The sequence below is a fragment of the Aspergillus novofumigatus genome, assembly GCF_002847465.1.
Source record: "Aspergillus novofumigatus IBT 16806 chromosome Unknown P174scaffold_1, whole genome shotgun sequence".
Taxonomy (NCBI): Eukaryota; Fungi; Ascomycota; class Eurotiomycetes; order Eurotiales; family Aspergillaceae; genus Aspergillus; species Aspergillus novofumigatus.
Window position 1 is genome coordinate 3,413,948 of NW_020194274.1, and position 22,502 is coordinate 3,436,449.

Consider the following 22,502-nt stretch of genomic DNA (forward strand, 5'->3'; position numbering starts at 1 on the left):
AGGTAATACCGTTAGTGTTACTGGGCGGCAGCAGCTAAGCTTATTCTAAATCTCTAGGACTCTTTCATCGTCCACCTAATAGACTAAAAGACTGGGGTAATCAGAACGCCCCTAAAATCCCTTAAATCGCAGTCATGATACTATTAGCATATACTCTAAGGGTGATTATGAGTACATTATTAGTCCTTTTAATGGATTCCTACTCCTGCTCATCCTTAAGGCTGCCAAAGTCAGCAGTGGATTGAAAAGCCAGATGTAAGGACTTATGGTACCTCTCACAATCCATATTAAGGCTTTAATATGAATAGTCTCTGTACTAGGATGGAGAATAAACAAAATATTTCAAGCAATTGTACATTCAAGAGTCTGTTTAATAGTATATAGTTATATAGTAAGAACCAAATTAGAGAGACTAGGAGCGGGGTCAAGGTGATGAGTAAGTTAGCAAAACAATCTTAATAAATAGCAGGCAAGCCTCAGCCAGCCATGAAATGGCCAAGCCGCTAGTCCTCCCTGCACTTTGAGAAGAAGCCATACCAGATATTCTCAGGTCTGAAGAAAGTGACCTCTTATCTGTTTTCTAATTTACGGCTCATGCTCAGCTGCGTCATATACAAATCAGTTCAGATCTTAACTCGTGAATTTTGAACCAACACACACTCTCTCAAAGCTGATCAGTGATATAAACAGTAAATACCAGGCAATACAGCTGTCTGAAAGGAGAATCCCTTTGATTAATAGTATCCTCTGCAAAGGTTTTGTCACAGCTGAATGTATTTCTGGCTGACATGTCTCCACCCCCTACCATAACGATATAGCTTTTGTAGCTGTGACTGGCCCTGATGCTTCTGGAATGATCTATTTACTCTGAAGCGCCTACTTTCACTAAAAAGTATTCACTACCCAGCAAACATAACACCAAATCAAAATCATTTAGAAAGGACGATCCCCGTCATGAGAGGTATCTCAAGCGCAACCAGCGCGCAGCCAGCAAATGCCACCGCCAGAAGAAAGCATGCAACCAATAACTAGAGAGCCTCTATCACAAACTATCAGCAGAGCATAAGCATCTTCTTTTAGAGCGCGACCATATGCGCTCAGAACTTCATTCTCTGAAAGATGAACTGTTGAGACACGCACAATGCGAAGACCCACTGCTCAAGTTATACATTATTCAAATGGTCAAGGAGGCTGGTGTGGCTGTTACACTAACCAGGCCAATAAGTACCTGTTCTATGTGCTCTAGGAATCAGGCACAGTCGTTCATGTTTAATGATGATGATGCTTTGCGGCAACAATCCCCCACAATGGAAATGTCCACAGTTTTCAGATGCACTGTGGACCATATTGAGTTCTGAGTTTAGGGATCTCATTCACTTATAATAAATTACAGTGCCCCTAGTAGCAAATCCTATATCATGAAGTTCAGTGCTGGCGTGCATTGCATACATATTACTTTAGAGTTGGGAAGGTGAAGTTGACATATATTATTGCAAGGCATCCCCAACCATTAACAGAATCAGAATATGCATTCCGAGTGAACAACCAAGGGGAAGTGGACGCATTAATGGACCCAGCAATAACCATACGCCCAACTACTAGACCCAGATCCCTCTCATCCTGTGTTCCTCACAAGGGCTACGTCTACCCATTATCGCTGATCTGGGGTTTCGCTGCCCCAACGAGCTTTGCACGGGCTGAGGAAGATTACGGGAACTGTTTAATCTGATGTACAGCATCGCTGCGCGGCTGATTAGTTTAGGGTAAGTGATCTCCAATGGCAGCAGGAGTTGGATTGCTGACTAGACACAGTGGGGCGCAGCTTTTTTTTGAATGGGGAAGGACCTGGCTTCTGATCCAGAAGGATGGTAGAGTCTACAAGGGCGATCTTCGGGAGTCTATGATGTAAGCTCTTCGTGTCTGTTAACACCTAAACTATGCGGAAAGCTCATTGAAGTAGGGTTCTCTATTCTGGAAAGTTCGTCATCAATGAAATTCAAGCAGGCTGGAAGAAGGGATATGCGATAAGCAAGGGTTTATTGCGGTTCACAAGGGCTTGTTTTTCCCTTAGTTAATAGCGATAAGACCGTGTCCGGTTGCTCATGTATAACGCTGACCGCGAATAGCTGACCACGGCAGACTGGTTTCTGCTGGATGCCTATCATCCATGTCTTTCGAAAGTTTGAACGAGAGAATGATAGTTTAAAGAGAATAAAAGTTATCCTCCTCGCTATCTATGCCATCCTTATAATAGCCACCTAGCTAGGAGGCCAGTTGAGTGAAAGTGCTTGGATTTATTCACAGAATATCTGAATTTAGTTACAACTACGATTCGCAGACCGTGATGAGGATTGGTATTGAGCTAATCTTCCACTATTTAAATCAAGAAACCCGAAGAAACGAACGAAGCCTTGCCCGCCTGTATCAACCGTCGACCTTTTCCAAGGTGCCTGGGTTATGCGCAACCTTTTTTCCGCGTTGATCATGGAACACGACCTTTTCACATTTATCAGCACAATTCTTCACAAAGGGGAAAGAACCAACCTTAGGTGGATGTTTCACTCCCTCCTGTTCAGCTTCTCCCTCGGTTCTGACGATCTTATCAACCTTTTATGTCGTTAATCAAATTCTTGGGATACTGCAGCCCTGGATGTGCTGAAGGGTTGGTACCTCGCCTTCATGTCGGCCTCCACGAATTTTGACAAAGATGTGGTCGCCGGGAGAAATGATCTGTCCGTGCTTATCATGAACTTCGTCCGTGTTGAAGCTATAGTTGAAAGCCCCGTATCGTTGTAGGATTGTCGCGCCACAGCCCATAGAGCTAATATATCCTACCGTTGGACAACCCTATGACATCAGTTCGGCGCAACCAAACATTAGCTATACGCACCGTGGAACCGGCTTCGCCACCACACCGATTACAGAAGGAACACGTCGGGACGCAGTAACCCTTGCCTTGCAGTCATATATATTAGAAGTATGAACGGTAAGGCTCTGTGATTTCGCTGACTGCGCCATCACAAGGTAACGATAACAATCTGAGAGCAGGGCATCTCAGCGCAGATTAGGTTTTTTACAGTCGCTATACAGCACCATTTCGTGCTCAACATCCGATCAGGATGTGGGCCGTACCCAAGGGTTGACCACAGGTCAGTCACGACTTATCCAGGAGTGGAAGGGATTACTGTAGCTGACAGGGAGGATTTGGAAGAAGTACCTGGCTAGTAGCTATTGTGTGAATAAGAATACATCTATAGCAGCGGGTCAAAATTATAGTTCGATTACATTGACTGTAAATGATCAACTGTTAAATTGACACCAGATCATCAAGCATACCCTTTACCGCGGCAGGCTACAAGAAGGCCCGCGGTCCGCATTACGGAACACACCCACCCTAAATACAGTTAACAACCTTGGGAGTCTCTACTCTGCCCAGGGGAAGCTGAAGGACGCAAGAGGAGATGTACCAGCAAGCGCTGGCAGGCTAGGACAGGGTCCTTGGCCCAGATCATCGTAGGACCCGGCGACTTGTACACCGGTTAAATGGCTCTCGGCCTTCCCATAGAAATTGTATACTTTATTCCGATTTATTCTACAATAGTGGTGGGCTCAGTACACAGTTTCCCTATGGCCAACCAAAAAGCAATTCACGACTGATTATGCGCAAAGTATGCCAACTTATTTATATTCTATACTTTCCAAATTTTATTAAAAAGGATAGTCTAGGGGAGGTTGGCGTAGCTCTGGCATTTGCTGAATAATGGTCGCAATTGTGTGACCAGCAAAGGTGCACCGTGCTATCGGGCGGCTGACACGGAGAGCTTATGCCACGAGGCAGATTTGGTACACAGGGTATGGGTTGCCGCTCTACAGGGTATCGGTTCCATGGAAATTGCACGGGCTTTTCGTAGGCATGGTGTTATATTACGTAGCCTGGTACTGCATCTTTACCAAGGTCGATTTTACTGCTCCCCTCCCTTTAAAGCGGCCCGCTCAATAATATCTGCGCTAAGGCCTTGGCGGTGGGGCCAGAAAGAGATATGGAGAGTGGATGTCAAGGGCCTCAAGGCTATTTCGAGATCTAGTACTCCGTATAACTGACCGAGACTATGAGAAGCGGAGGAGGTGGACCGAGCCACCAAGGAGCTGATGAGTGAGGGAGGACTGGGAACAAACGATAATAATGCAACAAAGCTGAATACGGACTTGTGGTGACAAATTCAGTAACTCGCAGTCAATATTCCGACTCCTGAGACAGCGATGGAGGAAGCGATCAGCAATGAAGCGTTATTTCACATCTGGCCCGTCATTTCTGTCCACATACCGTGTACAAAGCGGGTGATGGTCAAGACAGCAATTCTGCCAAGGCAAGCAAATACTCGAGGGGCTATAGTTATATTAAGAATCTTTGCCAAAACCATTTCTTGACCGTGACATCCCCAGTGTCATCGTTCTGGATAGCTCCAGGATCCATAATGTCCCTATACAAGTAGCAGTCCTGAGAACTGCGATACCAGACCACCGACCCCACAGCTGCCGATTTTATGGCATTTGCTCGCACAACCAGGGAAGCTGTTTGCCTGAGTACGCTCAATCTCCCATCGCGGGTCCGTGGATGGAAGACAGGCACGGAATTGAGTGAAATGGTTGCCTTCGGCAGAGAGTCCCTCTGAGACGTGACGGCATCCGCTTTTGGTTGGCTGAGTGCCTTGACATTTCTTCTCGATCTCCTCCTTTTCTTGCCGGCATTGTTTGGTTACTGCGTCCAACTATATAAGCGGATTCGAATCACAAGGCCCGATTCGTGATCATATGGAGCTGAATATGTAGATCGATAACTGAGCTAAGAAAATTATATAGGCCAATGTAGCTAGCTCCATACAATGGAGATGTCTAGAACAGATGGGTAGCTCCAACATTTTTGTCATTGCTCTGCATTTCTTCCATGTGAAACACCCAAATCCCATTTATTAATCCTTGCAAGCCAAACTCAAGAGTGTGAAAACTCCACCTGCAGCTCCATTCACAGCACCTTCATAAGGTTAAAAATCAGCATCAACATAGCTTGAGTAAAGTCAACAGCAAATATTAAGAGGAACTCACTAGCAACAGCACCGAAGGCAGTCAACATCTTTGTACAAAATCCACCAGCATCCACCACAATATTCATATCAGCTCCAATAAATGGTGGGGCTGCGTTAGCCTCACTGGGATCCTGATAGTTGATACCCCAGTACTGGGGCACCTTGCACTCTGTGACAGTAAATGGCTTTGAAGGACAATAAGTCATTGGAGATGGACATGTTGGCGTATTAGTCACCTGGTAGCAGTCTGCCAGTGTTGTGACAGCTGCATACAGTGTGTCTATTAGGCCATTGTGAATCCTTTTTTCAAGGTTAAAATCAGCATCAACATAGGCTTGACTAAGGTCAATAGCAAATATTAACCAGAACTCACCATGTTGGATAAGCCCCAGATGGATTGACGGTCAAGATTAAGTCGTTAACACTGCCACCAAGGCCGGACTCGACAAGTTGACCATTAAGGGTAAAGGGGCTGGTGTCACATTGGCCTTGGGTGGAGCAGACCTTATTCAGCTTGTCAGTGATGTCGCCAATCTTAATGGTGCCGATATTGATAGTTTCGTCCGAGACTGGTTGTGGTTGTTGTCAGCTTGCTTTGCTCCCTGAAGGCTATGATGGTTGAACGTACAGGTGAGCTTGATGTTGCCCTTGGGGTTGGGATTGGGAATGGTGGGAACTTCATAGACCGGTGGGATGATGCAACTACTGTGCGGGCTCTCAAGGTTCCCGTTATATGAGGCAATACAGAACTCAAAGTTCCAGGTCCCAGGGAATAGGAACCCTACGCCGTACGCTGTACCGGTCGTTGTCCCGTCCACGTTAAAGGCTGTCTTGTCTTTTACACTCCGGACATAGATGGCGTAGCCCGTGACGCCCTCTGAGGGGCTCCAGCTGAGTTGCACGGTTGTGGCGTCAGTGTTGGTGACACGAAGGTTTGTAGGCGGCGAGGGCGAGAATGAGCCAATGATCACCTCCCTCCCAGCCGCTGGCAAGCCTCCCGCTGCATAGGGTTGCCCTGTTAAGCTGCTCTGCATATTGACGTAGGTAGCTACCCAAGTTCCGTAGCGGTGCCCGGAGATCAACCCGCCAATAAAGAGGCTCGTCCCTGACACGGCGCGTGTCTCAATGAAAGCGCCCTCGGTGTCCTTATCCCATATGATGACTCCGTACCGGTTGACGCTGTACCCGGTAACAGGCCCCCAGGAGATGCGGATACCGTCTCCGGAAGGTACTGTCACAATGTTTGGGGGCCCCGGAGAGGTCTGCAAGTGAGTTTTAGCTGTAGCGAGTTCTGACCAGCTGGAGATGTCGTCATTGTCGCCTCGGGTGCGGACCTGGAACTCCCACGTCTGCCCATCTCCCAGCCATGTGGTCCAGCTGGCATAAGTGCTGGGGTAGACCTGGCCCTCAGACCACCAACCAGTCATTCCCTGGAGTCGAGAGCGTATGTCATAGCCTCGAGCGTTTGGGACCTTCTTCCAGGTTGTGTACAAGCCCTCTGGGTGTGAGAAGGTTTGCACACCGGCCGGCGTGCTAATAATCCTCGGCTCAGGGTTGGCCGGCACCACGAAGTCTGGACCCTGAAATCCAAAGTCGGCCTTGAGGCTGCGAGCAAAAGCCTGCGCAATATGATACTCCCCTATTGAATTAGGATGCAGTCCATCATAGCCGTCAGGACAGCTTTCAGGGTGGCAGTTGTAGTTGGCATTAACATCAACGTACGAGATGGGAGACTCCCATCGGAACCAGCTTGGGTACCTGTCGCGCAGGAGCTGATTATACCTGTTTGTGTTGTCAACAAGGTCTTGGCGGCCCTTGAGGAATTTACGGTGCACGACGTTGCCCAGGAGGATCTTGACATCTGGCTTGGCCGCGCGCGCGTTCTCTACTAGTTGCCCCATATTGCCGACTAGGTCTTCAGGGCCACTAACAAACCAACCCAGGTCGTTGAAGCCAAGCAGGATAAGGAGGTAATCTGGCTGGTACTCCGCGACCCAGCCTTTGATGGTATCCTTTGTCTGCGCCACCTGCCGGCCCCAGAACGAAGCATGGCCCGTGGAGGTGAACGAATTCGGCACCCCGTCAGCATAGACGCCCACGACATCTGGAAACTGAAGAGGAGACTCTCCCGGCAAGACGGGTGGCTGCGGCACAGCGGCTTCGGGCAGCATCACTCCGTGTGTGCCAACCCACGGTCCGACGAAGTTGACGTTGTAACTTAGCTGCACTGGAGATGCCCATGACTAGGGTTAACTTTGCACACACACGACGATTAATGGACCTTGGTGGAGGCCTGAAGATGAATCAACTCACGCCAAGCAAAAAGACGCCAACGCCAGGTCCAGTCACCGTCCATCCCGTGTGAGATCGAATCTCCAGCTACCATCACCTTGACGCTTTGCTGTCTTTTTTGTGGCTGTGTTTGATGGGCTTCAACGCCGTAGGAACAGTCCCATAAGATGGTAATGGAACAGGCAGCTGACAACGTCTTGCAGACATCATACGCGAGGGCCGGGGTGCAGGTACCGGGCCGAACGTAATCTGAGAAATTGGCCGTGAAGCGAGGATTGGGTTCCTCCGTGAAGATGAAAGTAGTATTTGAGTTCTCATTGCCGCTGAAGGCCCCCGCGTACGAACCGTCATCGTGTTCATTGAGAATATAGCCAGCGCAGCCAGTCTCGCCGGCATCCCGCACGCTCAAATGCTCCTGGCCCTCGGTGGGGTCAAGAAGTGGTGTGCAGAGCCAGCTGGTAATCTGAAAGTCAGCAGCCGCGGCTAGAGCAGGCAGGAAGGCAAGAATGGAGGAACGCATATTGATTGGAAGTCTTGGCGGCCTGTAGCTGCAGGCGTGGAAGATGGACTGGGAGAGAGACCTGGCGCTGTGTGTGCTGCCTGGGAGCCCGGCTGGATGGTCTTATAAGTCATATCCCGACCAGCGCAAGACATTCAGACGGCTCGACCGCAATTTTCATCATTAGGGTAGCTTTCGCTTTTGATGCACTATTGAAGTGCCTGCTCCCAGGATCTCGACCCTGGAAAGATGTAATTTCCTACCAGTTTTTCAATCCGGTTGCTAAGCGCTAACCAGCTCAGCCTCGTAGCTAGTGTAAAGATGCCAATGGTCTCCGTATTCTTCTCAGCTGATTGGCCGACAAGAGTCTGTAGCGATCTTGGCGCAGTACATTCTAATCTTCCTCGTGCCAGTCATGGTCCATAGGTGATGCATCCAGGGGAGCGTGTCTCTTGCTACATGAACTAGGATAATTAGCAATGCAACGGTGATAAAATATAGGGCGCCATCAATCGTGAGGCTCCAATAATCGGATCAGGAATAGACAACAATACGGGCATGGTGGACTCAGTGGTTCCAGAAAAAACTGAGATGATGTTCTGGCCATTCTATAATTTGTTCAGTATGTGGTTCTCGATCTGTAATATCCTGATTAAATGCAAAAAGAAGAATAAATGAAAATACGAATAAAAAAATAAAAACTTCAGGTCAGATATTACAATTCATTTATTATTGGTTTCCACTCTGATTATATTATCATTTAATTTGTTATAAATACCATGGAGAAATCTATGGCGGTCCTCTTCCTTCCTTATTTGGACGTTGCCGCTTTAAGAGGGTGAGCAGGGTGAGTTGACACCTGGGTAAAAATCACCCTCCAAGCTGATTCACTCATCCCTTCAAGGTGACTTGCTCGCCCATTCAACCTGATTCATTCACTAATTAACACCTACGCACACTGCATTCACTCATCCATTCAGTCTGTGTCCACACTGGTTCTTTAGCGGCTTACCAAGGAATCAAGATGCACCAGTAAGATGATATAGCAGACATGGCTGTGGATAACAGGCCTGCCCCTGACAAATGGCGCGTTGACACCCTTTCCTACTTCTCTTCCTCTTCTTCTCTCTCAGAACCCCTTGTAACGTGTCATGTGTGCCTTCTTGCTGCCGTTTCAATGATTCTAAATATGCTTATAATAAGATGTGATACTAAGGAATGTTATAGGTCTATTAACCTCTAATAGAGGATGTGCATATAATTTTCTATATATATTCCTGTAGACCTGGTTAGCATGCTTTATCTATGCTATCTCTGAATGCCCATGTCTCATTTTGTGAGGGATGATCCACAGGGCAGGGTAGATTAGCCTGTTGACTAGGCAAGAATTAGGAATGATAGAATGTTGGGTCAGGATAGTATGGGAGAATAGTAGATTACTTAATAATAAGACTAATCCTTGTCTTCTCTAATATCAGATAAGGGGGACACTATATATTTTCACTACATATCCTAGATACTTGCAGTAATGATATGAAAACAGTCCAAGGCGGCAAGAGGTGACAGTCATGCGGCGCGCTAAGCCCAGTCAGGCTGCGCAGGCGAGCAAGTACCTTTCTGTCAACCGATCCCCGATAATAGCGAATCTATGGTAATCGCCAGTAAACGGTACGGTTCGGGATGAATGAAGGTCTGATTTCTGGCAATCTAATATCTAACTAACTACTTATAATCGACCAAATGAAAACTGTAAAATCTTCTTAATTTAGCAAGTTGAATCCATAGTAGAATCCAGCGATCTGATTGGCCCAGCCAGAATTCGGTAAAATATCGATATCCGATACTCTCTGGATTCGAGAGCGGTACGATATGGCTGACACTTTCACAATATTAAGATCCAAAATTATGAGATAGCTAATGCGACGATACTGAGCTTGCAGCAGTCAGATGCATAAACGTGTTAAAAGAGTGTCGCGGGGAATTTGCTCTCCTTCCTTCAAGATTCCAGAGATGCCACGACTCGGATATGCTTAATAGATAGTCATAAAGCCGAGTAGTGACCATCGCCCCTTTTCTCCCAGTCTCGGGTTCCTAACTATCATGATGAGCCCCATTTCCTGTCTTGCTAGGTGCCCTTCTTCTCCCTTGCATCCACTGTACAATCCCCATGTTAGCCATCTCTCCAGACTCGGTCTTCTGGAATCAGGACATCTCACACAAGCATGCATAAAACTCCGTCCTCATGTACCGGCACCAGGTGCTCTCCACCGTCTCCTCGCCAACAGCACGATCACGCAGGTATCTCATGAAGGATACAACGATTATGTCTCGCTCGGAGCCAAACCATCCTTCATCTTCAACGAGACGGGATATATTGACGACGAGCGCCTTTTCTTCGAAATCGAGGCTAACCTCGCTTCCGTGGAGCGTTTCAATGATGCGGAGACAATGGAGATCTGTGAGTTCTTTGGTTAATTAGTGAATGCAACACTGTTTGCTGGTGAGGCTGTCTGAATCGTACCGGGCATTGAATGGTCGGTATTGGGATTGAGTACAGATGGAGATGGCTGAAGTTCCTTGGTTTCGGTCCTCGAAGTGGTTGATGTCTATTACTATGGCCGGACGGAGCACAACTAACAAAACAAGACCATAGTCTCTCCCAAAGAGCAACTGTCATGGCGAGGAATCAACACCCAAATACCTGGCTCGGGGTCTCACAATCCTGGCTTGATTAGACCTTAACAAGTGCCTACAACTCCTATTTAGGCAGGAGCCTCTTCAGACCACATCTAGCCAATGTAATGCGGCCCCTAAGCAACAGACAACGGCCAATAGTTCAGCAATGTGGCTCAGACAGGGGGCCACAGGCGAACCCGACACAGTGGTAGATTTTGAGTTGACATGTCGCGTCTGTGCTTGCAAGGCTTCTAATGTACGCCAAGGATTGGCGTAGGCCTTTTCTTTGTTTGAAAAAGTGACTCATTGAAGACTGACAGGGATGTCAAGGCATTAGTTAGCATTGGGTTTGGTTTCGACCGTTGTTTCGGTTCGGGACTTTGCGACGGTTATCCAAACCCCGTCGTATGCTGGAGGGTTATCAGAAGCGTCGCGAGTGGCATTAGGCACGTTGAGCATACTATACCGTATATCTCATTCAACTGCGAGTGACACTGATTGAGTGGTAGTCTGTACGGACTACCATTACCGTACGGAAAACTTGAGGAAACCGCATTACCGCGATCCATCATCTCATGAACCAAATCCCGAGAGAACGGTTACACCCCCCTTCCACACCTGCGGGCCTGATCCTCATCACTGAACGATTGGCTACCGGCTATCCGGCTGCCAAAGCGCGGGCCACTAACGCACGGCCCGGAACCCGCCATGTAGCTAGGGCTTAGCGTGCCTTTGCCCCGGTACCGTTTTACCAATCAAGGACTATTGGCACGGTCTGTCCGCGACTCCCAAGTCAACCGTTGAGCTGGCAGGTTTTCGTACAGATGGGGTGAGATCTCATATGGAGTTAGATAGTGCTTGCGGTATTATGCTCGCTAAAAGGTGGTGTCGTTAGGCAACCGTGGCTGCTGCGGACTACGTAACATTGTCCATGGTCAGGGATTGTAGGACTATTTCCATGTATACTCATCATCTACACCTAACAAAGAAGCATGCCTGCTGGAGTAACTCGGTTGCAGGACCGCAATTTCGCTTATGCAGAGTTGCCAGGAATATTCCCATAGATCCACATCTACACAGTAAATCAAGCTTACCATACATGATGTTTCCAATCTCAGCGTAAGCATTGAATTAGGCAGCAGACGTATACATCACACCCCATCCTAAGATCCCCTAATATCGAGCCTTTATTACAATAAGCAACGGCGAGATGACGCGATGCAAAGCCAGCCAGTCAGCAGCGTATCTCTTCAAAACACCCAGCCTGGCAAGCGCAAACGCAAGCTGAATGGGCTTTTCCTTGTTTCTCGCAAAGCACTGAAACAGACCGTTGATCCTGTTCTTTTCCTCGTCGGTAAGCACCGCAGTACCCCTCCAATAATCCTGGGCTTTTCGCGAATCAAGCCACCGGATTCCAGGCAGATAACGGTCCCACGAGTCACTGGCGAAGAGGGCTCCGAATAATTGAGACGAGAGCGGGTACACCCGATCGAGCCAGATCAGGGAACTGGAAATAAGGCCGAGCTCGTGTCTCGCGTGATCGAGCCCAGGATCGTCCACTGGCGTATTCTCAAGCTTGCTGGCTCCGACCGGCATTGTAAGGATCCGGTCCATTATGAACATTGTAAGACTGGACCTAGCGGGGTGAAATGCCGCCCGGAAAGAATGCCACTCGCTGCCTTCTCGAGTGGACAGGTCGATCTGACTGAGAATATCTCGTAGTGTTCGCGGATTGTTGAGCCCGAGGATACTGAGCACCTCTTTCAGAAACTCGACCTCCACTGGGTATTCTACCTGGCAATGCCCGAGGGAGGCGGTCCAATTCCACAAAAATGAGCCGAGCCCGTAGACGCTTTCGAAACCTTTGTCGTCGGTGGTAGTCTTCGCTACCTGGGTCTGATACAGTTGATCCAGGAAGCACTCCCCAAGAAACACCGCACCGCTTAACCCGTCCAGGATGCGGTGGTCGTCTCTGCTCGCCCTGAGCTTCCCCTTGTAGACCACGTCGTGTTCCACTTCAGCCCAGACATGCCGCAGCACAGAGACGACCTGGATCTCCACCTTTGTGTTGTGAATAGGTACGCCTTCCTGATTGACCGTTCCGTTCTTAAGATGCACTCGATAATGCTGTGCGCAGTAGCCCGGGAACCATCGATCGTAGCCGCCATGGATTGCCTCGTCGATGCCCATTCGGCTGAACGTCTTTTTTTCCACGACAGTAAATTCATCATTGAGTATACGCTTGACCTCCTCCCCGTGCCGAGAATAGTAGAGAGCGATGCGTACGCCAGCAAGGTCGGAAATGTCACTTTTGATCTCTTCTCTGCTTGTGTAGGCATGGCCCCGGAGAAGTTGTCGTGCATATAGCTTTTTGCGTAGACTCGCTGCTTCTTTCGCTCGATGGCTGACAAGGCATGGTATATGATGTTTTCCGAGGGCTGCCTCGCAAATCTTTCTAACAGCCGTTGCGGTGTGGCTGTAGAATTCGCGTTGCGTGTCGTAGGAAGCCACAAAATCTTCAATTATGGCCGAGGTTGGGGCCGTCATTTGATGAACTGAGATCTTCTCTTGCCTTTTTGTCATCCTGCAAACAATTGGAGAGTTGGGTGTATGCGAGCACTTGACTTGGCCACTGTCTCGGTACTGGGACGAGCGGAAACAAAAAAGAAGCTGCAGGAAGATAGAACCACTGCCTTATTTATTACCCTTCCTTTACTCCCTTAATTCGACTCAAAATGAAGAGGAGATGGTTCCAGCTTATGCAGCTCTTATGTTGCGTGACCACTACTAGGACCAACCACATTCATAGTAGATCAGCTATATAGGAGACGCACATTAGCGAGGGCGATCCCTGCAGGATGTGATAGATTATGCAGACCAGCAGCCTCTGGCAAATCAGAACTCTCCACGCCCTCGGATTAAGTTGAATGCGTGGTTACTGTACTTTATCATCAGTTAATGTGACGAATGAGAAGCACTTTATGGACTCGCCTATGCTGTTACTTCCGATAGTCTGTAAGGGATCCTCATTGTGCGTTACTTCAGCCAGCCTCATCCGACGATTATTGCTAATATGTGTCATGAACGAGGAATTGAGGAGACTCTTGCCATTATGAAACGTCGTTGAAGTTCGCCACGACTCTGATGATTCTCTTGGCGTTGATGTTGAGATGTCCGGAAATGGTATTCCTCGGGGGATGCGGAAGACAATCCACCGCACCTTCATCTCACCCACCCGCAACACGTCATGGAATATGCAAAACGCTATCATCTAATGTCTTGATCTTGTGTAGTTGGTAATGGAAATATGGATATCTTCACTGGCATTGTACTTACATAGGGAAATTTCGACCTTGTTACCCTCCTTTCGTATCTGGACAGCTCAGTCGGACATGTATATCACGAGCGTTAATCGAAAATATAAGTATCAAGCAATCCAGTCATCATCTAGTAAGTACTGCCTCTCCTGCGCTTACTCAACCTGAGATGGAGTTGAAAAATGAACATGTTTCATCTACTAGTTTTTCCTAGCATTGCACCTACCTTGCTACATTCGCACAACCAGGGCATCCCTACCACATAGTCAGCATGAACTGAAGCAATTTTTTTGACTCGGATATGACATTGTTTTATCTGGGGGCTCAGAATGTTGTATGGATTTTTGTGATATTGGCTGGTTTTCTTGCTGCCTGAAATACGAGTTCATGGTCTCATGAGACTTATAAAAAGGGGCATTCACCTGCGAGACTACACAAGAAAAGATCAAAGAGCGGAGTACTTTCCGACCATCAATCATGATATAAATTCTATGCAAAGAACAACAAGGGAAGAGAAATGAGTAGATAAATCTGCTCTAGTCGACGATAAATCTCCCAGATTTTCCTCACACTGCTGTTAGATATACCTGCACACTACACAGACAGAATGTCGCATTCAATCTATCTATCCTCAATCCCAGAAAACCACATCGCACGATTATCCACAAACCTCGCAGCACAAGACATCCCCTCAAACCCATCCTACGGCATCGACTCACCTCTCGGCCTGGTCGCCTCCAACATCCTCTCCCCACTCTATCTCTACGCAACCCTCAAAGGCAAATTCCAAGTCTGGGATGACCTCCTCGCCAACCTCCCCAGGGAAACCTTCAGATCACCCACCCTCGACCTCGGCTGCGGTCGAGGGATGGTCCTACTGAAAATCGCTCAAATCAAGAAACAACTCACCTCTTCAGAATCACCCGTCCACCCCGCCTACGGCATCGATCTATTCGTTAAAGGCGATCAAAGCGGAAACTCGTCGCTGGCAACTTACAAGAACGCCGCTGCGTTGGGGGTATGCGAGCAGACGGTGCTACATACGGGGAGTTTTGCGGAGTTGCCGTTCTTCGATGGGGTGTTTTCGCTGGTAACGGCTAGTTTGTCGATTCATAATGCGGATAAAGCTACGAGGAAGAAGGCGATAGGGGAGGCGGCGAGGGGTTGATGTCCGGGGGATACTTGGTTGTGGTGGATATGGCGGGGTATGTGGGTGAGTATGCGGATACAGTCAAGGAGATGGGCTGGACGGATGTCTCGAGAGAGTGTGGGGGTCTGAGGATTATGTATGGGGCTTGGCCTTGTCAGATATTGAGGGCTAGAAAGCCGTAATCTCTACCTAAGGTACCTACATAAAGGTAAAAGATACCTAAGTTACCAAATAAATTAGGCAGCTGGATTTCTTGTTGCTCTGCGATGATTGGTCGTAGCAGAATGGAATGATTCTGTCAGCCGGTGATTGGTCAAATGTATTGCAACTCCCAGAGCTTAATGGGATCAAGCAATCAATGGTAGGAACCGTAGGGCTCCCTTGGCGGCCAATGTCTGGATATGGTAGCTAATACGCCTTGTGGGCCGCGTAAGCCAACTTTAAGGATAAATCGGCATGGATCGCCCAGAGAGGTCGCGTGCTAAAGAATATCTCTAAACTCCCAACTTTACTAGTTGATACCTAGGCACATATTTCTCAGTATGAAACTATCTCTATCAACTGCCGACGACTGTGAGGTCGGAAGTTCCTCAGCCCAGGATACCTTGGCTTCATCGGAGACGGTTCCCGGTGACCTTGCAGATCGAAAATTATTGCCCTTTGACGTCTTAGACGATCAGCATAGCAGCTACAAGTACAGACAAAGACGCCCGTGGCTATCACATTTAAATCGCTGGAAATGTTCCCATGTCGCGTGTAACGCACATCCACTCTCTCGACGCGCAATCATCTGCAGAGGGCTCAAGAGACCTTTCTGGGCATTGGTTTGGATATTGTAAGTTCTCATGCGCTATATCCTCACTAGATATTGACTTTGTCGCCTAGGGGATTTCTCAAGGTCCTTTCTCTAATGTGGACCGGTCTAGTCCACCTCTTTCCCGACAATCTTGACGCCCGTCTAGACGCCTGGGTCTGCCCCGGTGGACGACCGTCCATATTCTCTCACTGGACCACTCACGGGATCACTCCCGTGCAATGCCACTCACACAACGACTACTGGCGGCCCGTCCCGCTATTCTCAGCAGTCAAAGCGGGCTGCATCGGCGTCGAGGCAGACGTCTGGCTGTCGGGGGAGGATCTCCTCGTCGGCCACAACCGCTTCACGTTACACCATGCCGCCACCCTGCGCAGCTTATACCTTGATCCGCTGATGGATTTTCTTGATCGGCATAACACCCGCTCCAGTCGGCTGCAGCCCGACAGGAACGAGGATCTAGCGGGTGTGTTTGCTCACGATCCATCCCAGACACTCGTTCTTCTCATCGATTTCAAAACGGACGGAAATGATACCTGGCCTTATCTGGTTGAACAGCTCGGCCCGCTGCGTGAGGCAGGCTACCTTACGCATTTCGACGGGGCTGAGATGGTCCAGCGTCCTGTGACGGTCATCGTCTCGGGAGATGCCCCCTTCCATCTTATTGCGGCGAATAGCACTTACCGCGACATATTCCTCGACGCGCCGTTGGATAAACTAGGTCAAAGCACTTCGGAAAACCGACAAGAAACTGGTTCCGATTATAACTATACAAACAGCTACTACGCCTCCGTCGACTTTCGCAAGACAATTGGACCACTATCCCGAAACCGCTTCTCGCAGGACCAGCTTGCTCGCGTCCGCGAACAAGTCACAGCGGCTCATGAGCGCGGTCTTAAGGTCAGGTACTGGGGAACCCCGACGTGGCCGCGGGGCCTGCGGAATCATGTCTGGCATGTTTTGGTTCGGGAGGGGGTGGATTATATCAATGTGGATGATCTGGCAGAGGGGACGATGCAGGATTGGAGGAAGCATCGGAGTTGGTGGTTGTGATATCCATTTGTTTGAGTAACTGGGTTTATTGGATGGAGTTTGCCGTCGTCTGTTCTTCCTCGGATTGAGGGAGGTCAGGTATAAAGGCCTGCAGGATGATGGCTTCTGATGTTGTACGGAATATCTACGGGATATGTCTTCGATTAGAGACACCTGGTCAAAGGCCGTATCAATAACGGCAAAGATGACGAAACATTTTCTCACATAGTCTCGCCTATATCCTTTGAATATGTCTATGGAGATCAGTTGACAATAGTGGAGTCTGTGCATAAAGTAATGAGCATGAAGGTGCGTCGGCTTTGTGTCCGATATCCTTTGTCTAAAAGGATTAGCCTCGGAGTTGGATGACAAGCGATATGAGACATAACATGGTCATACATAATCCCCTTTGTAGTTGCGTCTAAGACAATGATAATAGATAACAAGGCATTTGCCGTCTTCCTATTCAGCCTCGTTTGACAACTTGATACACATCGCAAAGGAGCACTCTCAGTTCTTTCTACGATGTCTCTCTGCATAGAGCGGGGAGTTTCAATTTCTTCAAGACAGTGGAATTATCCATCTAGATACTGCCTCGAAGATGTCTTACCCTTGTGTATAAATACAGCTGAGATCCTGCTCAAGTCTCTTCTTATCTAAGCCACTTCTCTCAATCATCTCATCCTCTCTCACCATCACTCCGAATACAAACATACCTCGACTTTCACACAATCTTCTCCGCTAAGGTACGCAAACACAACCAGCAGTCAAAATGGCTACCAATCAATCCACCCAGTCCCCTCAGCCAACCGAGCCGATTACGCAGCCCACCCCGGCCTCCAATGCCCAGGCTGCCTATGTCCACATCCTCTTCGACGTCAAAGCCTCCCCAAAGAAGCTAAAACCCATCGTCCTCGAGAGTCTGCATCACAAGATCTACCACCGAGATGTCAAGATCTACCACTCCTTCGAGGTGATGAAGAACGCCGGGGCCGTCAGGCGCGGCAACGTCATCGTTTCCCTGAATGCAGAGGGAATGAACGAGGACCAGATCGTCATGGCAGCGCGAACAAAGATCCAGCACCTCAGTATGGACTGGGACAAGAATGAGCTGGCCGGTGAGGAGCTCTTCTTGGTTATCGAGAATAAGGCCTGGAGTTCTGGGTGGGGCCTCATGCCATACAGCGCTTGGAAAGAGCAGGCAAAGCGGCGCTAACTGTCTGTATAGATGGTTCGGCCTGGGATCTTGACCGGGGGGTGGGGAGGATGGGTGGACGACATGTGAGTGCTTTTCAGTTCTTGCTTTTAGTCTGTTTGACATTCTTTTGATTTATTTGCTTTTCGATGGTTTTCGGAGGTGAAATTGCAAGCTGGTGATGTTGTCTAGTGGTGCAAATCCGAGTTCAAATGCATTGTTTTCTGACTTGAATTCCCTCGTAGGCGTTATTCGGTGTATTTGTACAGGATGCAAAGTGAACGATTGATTCAATCCTTGGCTCTTTTGTAGTACAAGAGCCGTAGTAAGTGTCGGTTTATGCTTGCTCTGAAAACAGCAACAGTGTAAGAACAGAGTAGATACTTCACTGCCCGGAATGGAGCACTACCAGCTGGAAGGAGAAGAACGTATGCACTCTCCGTGTCTCCCGGTCGTCGATGATACTGTAGGAAAACCCTTTGCAAGCCAACCGCAGAGTCGACTCTATTGCTTGACAGGATGTGGAATTCTGTGTTCGACTCCAGCACAAAATGCTGCCAGTCGTCACGGCCAGGCCGAAGTAGAAGGAAAGCGCCGTGTGTCGTAGCTTTGCCCTTCCACAACGACACTCCTCCCCTGTAATTTTAGGCTCGCTTAATGAAGCAGTGCCGTCATGACGGTCGGTCGTAGGACACAATATCTTCGATCATCACGAAGAATAAACACGACGAAGGGGAGTTGCAGCGCGTCATTAGACTTGGACTACCAATCCAGTGTCACTTAATAGATATGTATTCACTGGCAAGACGAGTCCATTTTCACACCTCTCCTGAGAACGCGTTACTGTTCGTTTATGTTAGTGCGCTGGCCGGGCCTGTTATTCTGACTTGACATATCTCTTGACATCACTCAGCCAAGACAGCGACGACAGAGGCAGTACGGAGGCCTACGTCGCTTGCAATGTCGAGAATGCCTCCCAATTCTAATACGCTGACTCTTTCTCATCACGGAGCCGTCAGCCTCTAGACTCACCCCTGTCTCCCCACATCTAAGACATCCCGAGACGAACTTCGTCACGGATTTAGCCTGAAATCCCCCCGGTGGGGGCTCAGGGTCCAGAGAAGGTGCCAATATGGTCCATTCTCCGCATTCTGAATGTTTTGGGTAATGGAAATGTCAATCTGCGACAAAACAGGGGGAAAATAAATGATCGACGGCAAATGGAGAGGTTAAGAGTGCCGTGATGGAGTCCTCCGACTTCCCGTTTGGTCGCGGATTTGAGGGCACACGACCCCTTCTCGGTAATATTCCGCACATCCTTGTTGGTTGGCAGGACTTAAAGTCATCTTACCGGAAGTATAATCTTCGTCAGGCGATATTGTGTTTCATCACGTGTTTAGCCGGTGTCTATGGGCCCTTTTTCCATTGCTGATCGGAGGGGACTTCTTCAGACATGAGACAGAGGGTAGAATATATAAAGAGCCATCGCGGCTTGGAGAATGGTTCTACGGAAAGACATACCCTTTCACCACGATGAAGCTATTCCTCCTTCTTCTCATCTCCACTCTTGCGGCGGCAGCCCTGCCCAGCAGCTTCAAATGGAGCTCCAGCGGGCCTCTGGTCGACCCCAAGAACGATGGCCGCAACATCGCAGCTATCAAAGATCCCTCCATTGTCGAAGTGGACGGGACCTACCACGTCTTCGCAAGCACGGCAACGAAATCCGGCTACAACCTCGTCTACTTCAACTTCAGGGATTTCAGCCAGGCCAACAAGGCCACCTTCCACTACCTTGACCAGACCGCGATCGGCTCCGGCTATCGCGCCGCGCCGCAGGTCTTCTTCTTCAAGCCCCATAACCTCTGGTACCTGGTCTTCCAGAACGGGAACGCAGCTTATTCGACTAATCCGAACATCGCCAACCCAGCCGGGTGGAGCAAACCGAAGAATTTCTTCAGTAGCATGCCCAGCATCATCGCCCAGAACAAGGGCAATGGCAACTGGGTCGATATGTGGACGATCTGCGATTCAAGCAACTGCTATCTGTTTTCCTCCGATGACAACGGCCATCTGTACCGCTCGCAGACCTCTTTGGCCAACTTCCCCAACGGCATGGGCAATACGGTGATTGCCATGTCCGACTCCAACAAGAACGCTCTGTTCGAGGCGTCAAACGTCTACCACACCGGGAACGGGGAGTATCTTCTCCTCGTTGAAGCGATCGGCAGCGATGGACAGCGGTACTTCCGCTCCTGGACTGCCAACAGTCTGACTGGATCGTGGAGGGGCCTGGCCAACACAGAGTCGAACCCCTTTGCGCGCTCAAACAATGTTGCCTTTAGCGGCACGCCGTGGACGAAGAGTATCAGTCACGGGGAGATTATTCGTACGCAGACTGATCAGACCATGACTATCAGTCCTTGCAAGCTGCGGTATCTGTATCAGGGACTGAGCCCGTCGGCAAGTGGGGATTACAACTCGCTTCCTTGGAAGCTTGGTCTCCTTACGCAGACCAACTCTAATTGTTGAGCGCAGCAGTTATATCTGAAAAGATTTCTCTAACGACGGAACTGTGTATGGTAGTTGCCAAGTCAATCTATCCGGAATTACAATTGGATTATAGTAGCTTTACGTGATGGCAATGCAATGAATGGATGGTTTACCAAGTACTTTGCTCTTCCAATAAGTGTATACCTCTTTGTCTAAGAGTGAAGTTGAGATAAAAGCGAAAGCTTGTGCAGAATATACCCTGGTCTCTCTTGTAACCCATAAGCCCCAGGAGCTACCTTTGGCTGAAAAGCCTTCAAGGGGTACTCCTAGTGACATTAATCTCCTATTGTCCCCATGCATCAACGATGGGATGCACGTAAAAATCACACTCTCCGCTTAGTTCTAGACAATGTGGGTTTGTCGCTGAAGACCGCGAGTTCAGACTTCTTCTAAGACAACCAGACACCTACTTGGGGGTAAGATATCATCCGCCAGGACCGAAGTTTTGCGTTTTCTCAGCTGGCAGCAGAGGTACGGTTATTCCTCAGTCGTAGCAGTGGTTGCGATGACGGGGTTAGCCCTGGGCTGGTCGCTCGCAATATTGGTGACAAATTGGCCGGGAGGACCCAGGATGGCAACACAGGCCTGTGCGAGATACGCTGTAGTCTCAAGTCCTTCATCCGAGTGATCCTCAAGGTCCTTCGGTCCTGCGCCGCCCCTTATGGCAGGCAAACAATTGAGGATCCACTGCAGTTCAAGTTGCCAACCACAGCGGCGGCCTTCAAGCGGGCGTTTCCAGGCGAACTGGAAAGCCGAGGAATTGATCCTCATCGCAATTGGGAACTTTGACTGCGTCAATTCAGAGTCTGAACGTCCTCCTGGACGTGTCTCCCCACCAGCATCCCGTGTTCAGGTAGGCCCGTCTCTGGGTACTCCGGTCTCTGGGATACGGTAACGTCTGTCTGCGAAGGTCTCCCGACGGGAATATTGTCTTTCTCCCACGGGTGCTTCTTACAAGCATAACACATTGGGTAGCAGTAGCACCAGTTATCAGGCTTCCTAAAGCATTGCATTGCCCGGTGGCCTGGCTTCGCTTTCGTGGATTTCGCAATAGCAGATCTTTAAAGGAACCTCCTGTGCAGATGCTCCTTCCAAGATCACCAAATGAGTCATAGACGCTATTGCTGTCATCTAGCGGAGGTCGGGTTCGTGGTTGAGGTATGTTCTGTATAGAAGGGTTGTCTATGTATCTTAGCAGAGTTGATATGGTGTCTCACCAGCGTGGACTCACCTTTTGGTAGTTTGGTTCATGAAGGTAAGAAGGTTAAATCAATATAAATGCAAACATGCGAAATAGTGGAAATGCTACGAAGTCCCCAGCTGCACCGAGACCGCTGAAATAGGCATGGGTTTGTGACTGTCCATGATCTTTCCATAGCAGAGTCAAGGTAGTCAGTATCAGAACTCGCTCAGATTGATAGAAACTGACTGATAAATCATCTCCACTGACAGTAACGTGTAATTTACTTCGCGGTACCTGGACGTGGTTCTCCTTGTCCTCAGGACCCGATGCCAGAGTCGCCTCGAGGAGTTGAACTTTTTTCCGTGCAGTGAGTGGGATCTTTGATAGAATCCATCTCTATGGCTCAATTATCAATTGAGTACTAGATTAACTGCGGTAAACGCTTGTTTCCGGCTGAGTACTGTGACGAACTGGGCGATGGTTGTACCACTTTTGGTCCATCAACTGGACCGGCATCCTTCATTGAGTCGAGGAGACCTGGAACTCCGGAAAAGTTGGCGTAAGATACCGTTTGCTCCAGCTTCGACTATGTCTTGAATCAGGTGAACCCTACCATCTGGTGGGGGTTAATTGACCGTCCCCCAAAAAGCTTCATCATGGCGCCTTCGCCAAGGGCATGAGTTGCTCAGCGTACATTCCCTGTCCTCTCC

General features: G+C 48.9%; 9 protein-coding genes across 9 annotated transcripts; 6 read left to right on the forward strand and 3 right to left on the reverse strand.

Annotated features, from left to right (window-relative positions):
* Positions 1 to 1,671: 1,671 nt before the first annotated feature.
* Positions 1,672 to 2,124, forward strand: P174DRAFT_37754 (uncharacterized protein). The gene is made up of 3 exons (XM_024822755.1): positions 1,672 to 1,763; positions 1,813 to 1,905; positions 1,961 to 2,124. The coding sequence occupies exons 1-3, from the start codon at positions 1,729 to 1,731 to the stop codon at positions 2,073 to 2,075; spliced, it is 243 nt and encodes an 80-aa protein (XP_024687664.1). The 5' UTR covers positions 1,672 to 1,728; the 3' UTR covers positions 2,076 to 2,124.
* Positions 2,125 to 2,424: 300 nt separating this feature from the next.
* Positions 2,425 to 2,817, reverse strand: P174DRAFT_447623 (DUF2945 domain-containing protein; the record flags this gene model as incomplete). The annotated part of the gene is made up of 3 exons (XM_024828684.1): positions 2,425 to 2,496; positions 2,545 to 2,607; positions 2,671 to 2,817. 3 exons carry the CDS (start codon positions 2,815 to 2,817, stop codon positions 2,425 to 2,427), a joined length of 282 nt encoding a protein of 93 aa, XP_024687665.1.
* Positions 2,818 to 4,799: 1,982 nt separating this feature from the next.
* Positions 4,800 to 8,097, reverse strand: P174DRAFT_437520 (uncharacterized protein). Its single transcript, XM_024826320.1, has 5 exons — positions 7,398 to 8,097; positions 5,713 to 7,311; positions 5,458 to 5,653; positions 5,104 to 5,384; positions 4,800 to 5,032 (listed from the first exon to the last, which is right to left on the reverse strand). Exons 1-5 carry the CDS (start codon positions 7,894 to 7,896, stop codon positions 4,971 to 4,973), a joined length of 2,637 nt encoding a protein of 878 aa, XP_024687666.1. The 5' UTR covers positions 7,897 to 8,097; the 3' UTR covers positions 4,800 to 4,970.
* A 1,878-nt stretch (positions 8,098 to 9,975) lies between these two features.
* On the forward strand, positions 9,976 to 10,350 carry P174DRAFT_468447 (uncharacterized protein; the record flags this gene model as incomplete). The annotated part of the gene is made up of 1 exon (XM_024830561.1): positions 9,976 to 10,350. The coding sequence occupies one exon, from the start codon at positions 9,976 to 9,978 to the stop codon at positions 10,348 to 10,350; it is 375 nt and encodes a 124-aa protein (XP_024687667.1).
* A 1,195-nt stretch (positions 10,351 to 11,545) lies between these two features.
* On the reverse strand, positions 11,546 to 13,292 carry P174DRAFT_437522 (uncharacterized protein). The gene has a single exon (XM_024826321.1). The coding sequence runs from the start codon at positions 13,132 to 13,134 to the stop codon at positions 11,725 to 11,727; it is 1,410 nt and encodes a 469-aa protein (XP_024687668.1). The 5' UTR covers positions 13,135 to 13,292; the 3' UTR covers positions 11,546 to 11,724.
* A 1,183-nt stretch (positions 13,293 to 14,475) lies between these two features.
* Positions 14,476 to 15,036, forward strand: P174DRAFT_427305 (class I SAM-dependent methyltransferase; the record flags this gene model as incomplete). Its single annotated transcript, XM_024825421.1, has 1 exon — positions 14,476 to 15,036. One exon carries the CDS (start codon positions 14,476 to 14,478, stop codon positions 15,034 to 15,036), a length of 561 nt encoding a protein of 186 aa, XP_024687669.1.
* Positions 15,037 to 15,525: 489 nt separating this feature from the next.
* P174DRAFT_500638 (phosphatidylinositol-specific phospholipase C/glycerophosphodiester phosphodiesterase family protein) lies at positions 15,526 to 17,087 on the forward strand. The gene is made up of 2 exons (XM_024830981.1): positions 15,526 to 15,853; positions 15,904 to 17,087. The coding sequence occupies exons 1-2, from the start codon at positions 15,561 to 15,563 to the stop codon at positions 16,883 to 16,885; spliced, it is 1,275 nt and encodes a 424-aa protein (XP_024687670.1). The 5' UTR covers positions 15,526 to 15,560; the 3' UTR covers positions 16,886 to 17,087.
* A 286-nt stretch (positions 17,088 to 17,373) lies between these two features.
* Positions 17,374 to 18,080, forward strand: P174DRAFT_500639 (uncharacterized protein; the record flags this gene model as incomplete). Its single annotated transcript, XM_024830982.1, has 1 exon — positions 17,374 to 18,080. Exon 1 carries the CDS (start codon positions 17,637 to 17,639, stop codon positions 18,078 to 18,080), a length of 444 nt encoding a protein of 147 aa, XP_024687671.1. The 5' UTR covers positions 17,374 to 17,636.
* Positions 18,081 to 19,592: 1,512 nt separating this feature from the next.
* On the forward strand, positions 19,593 to 20,588 carry abfI (putative alpha-L-arabinofuranosidase; the record flags this gene model as incomplete). Its single annotated transcript, XM_024821832.1, has 1 exon — positions 19,593 to 20,588. One exon carries the CDS (start codon positions 19,593 to 19,595, stop codon positions 20,586 to 20,588), a length of 996 nt encoding a protein of 331 aa, XP_024687672.1.
* Between the last annotated feature and the right edge of the window lie 1,914 nt (positions 20,589 to 22,502).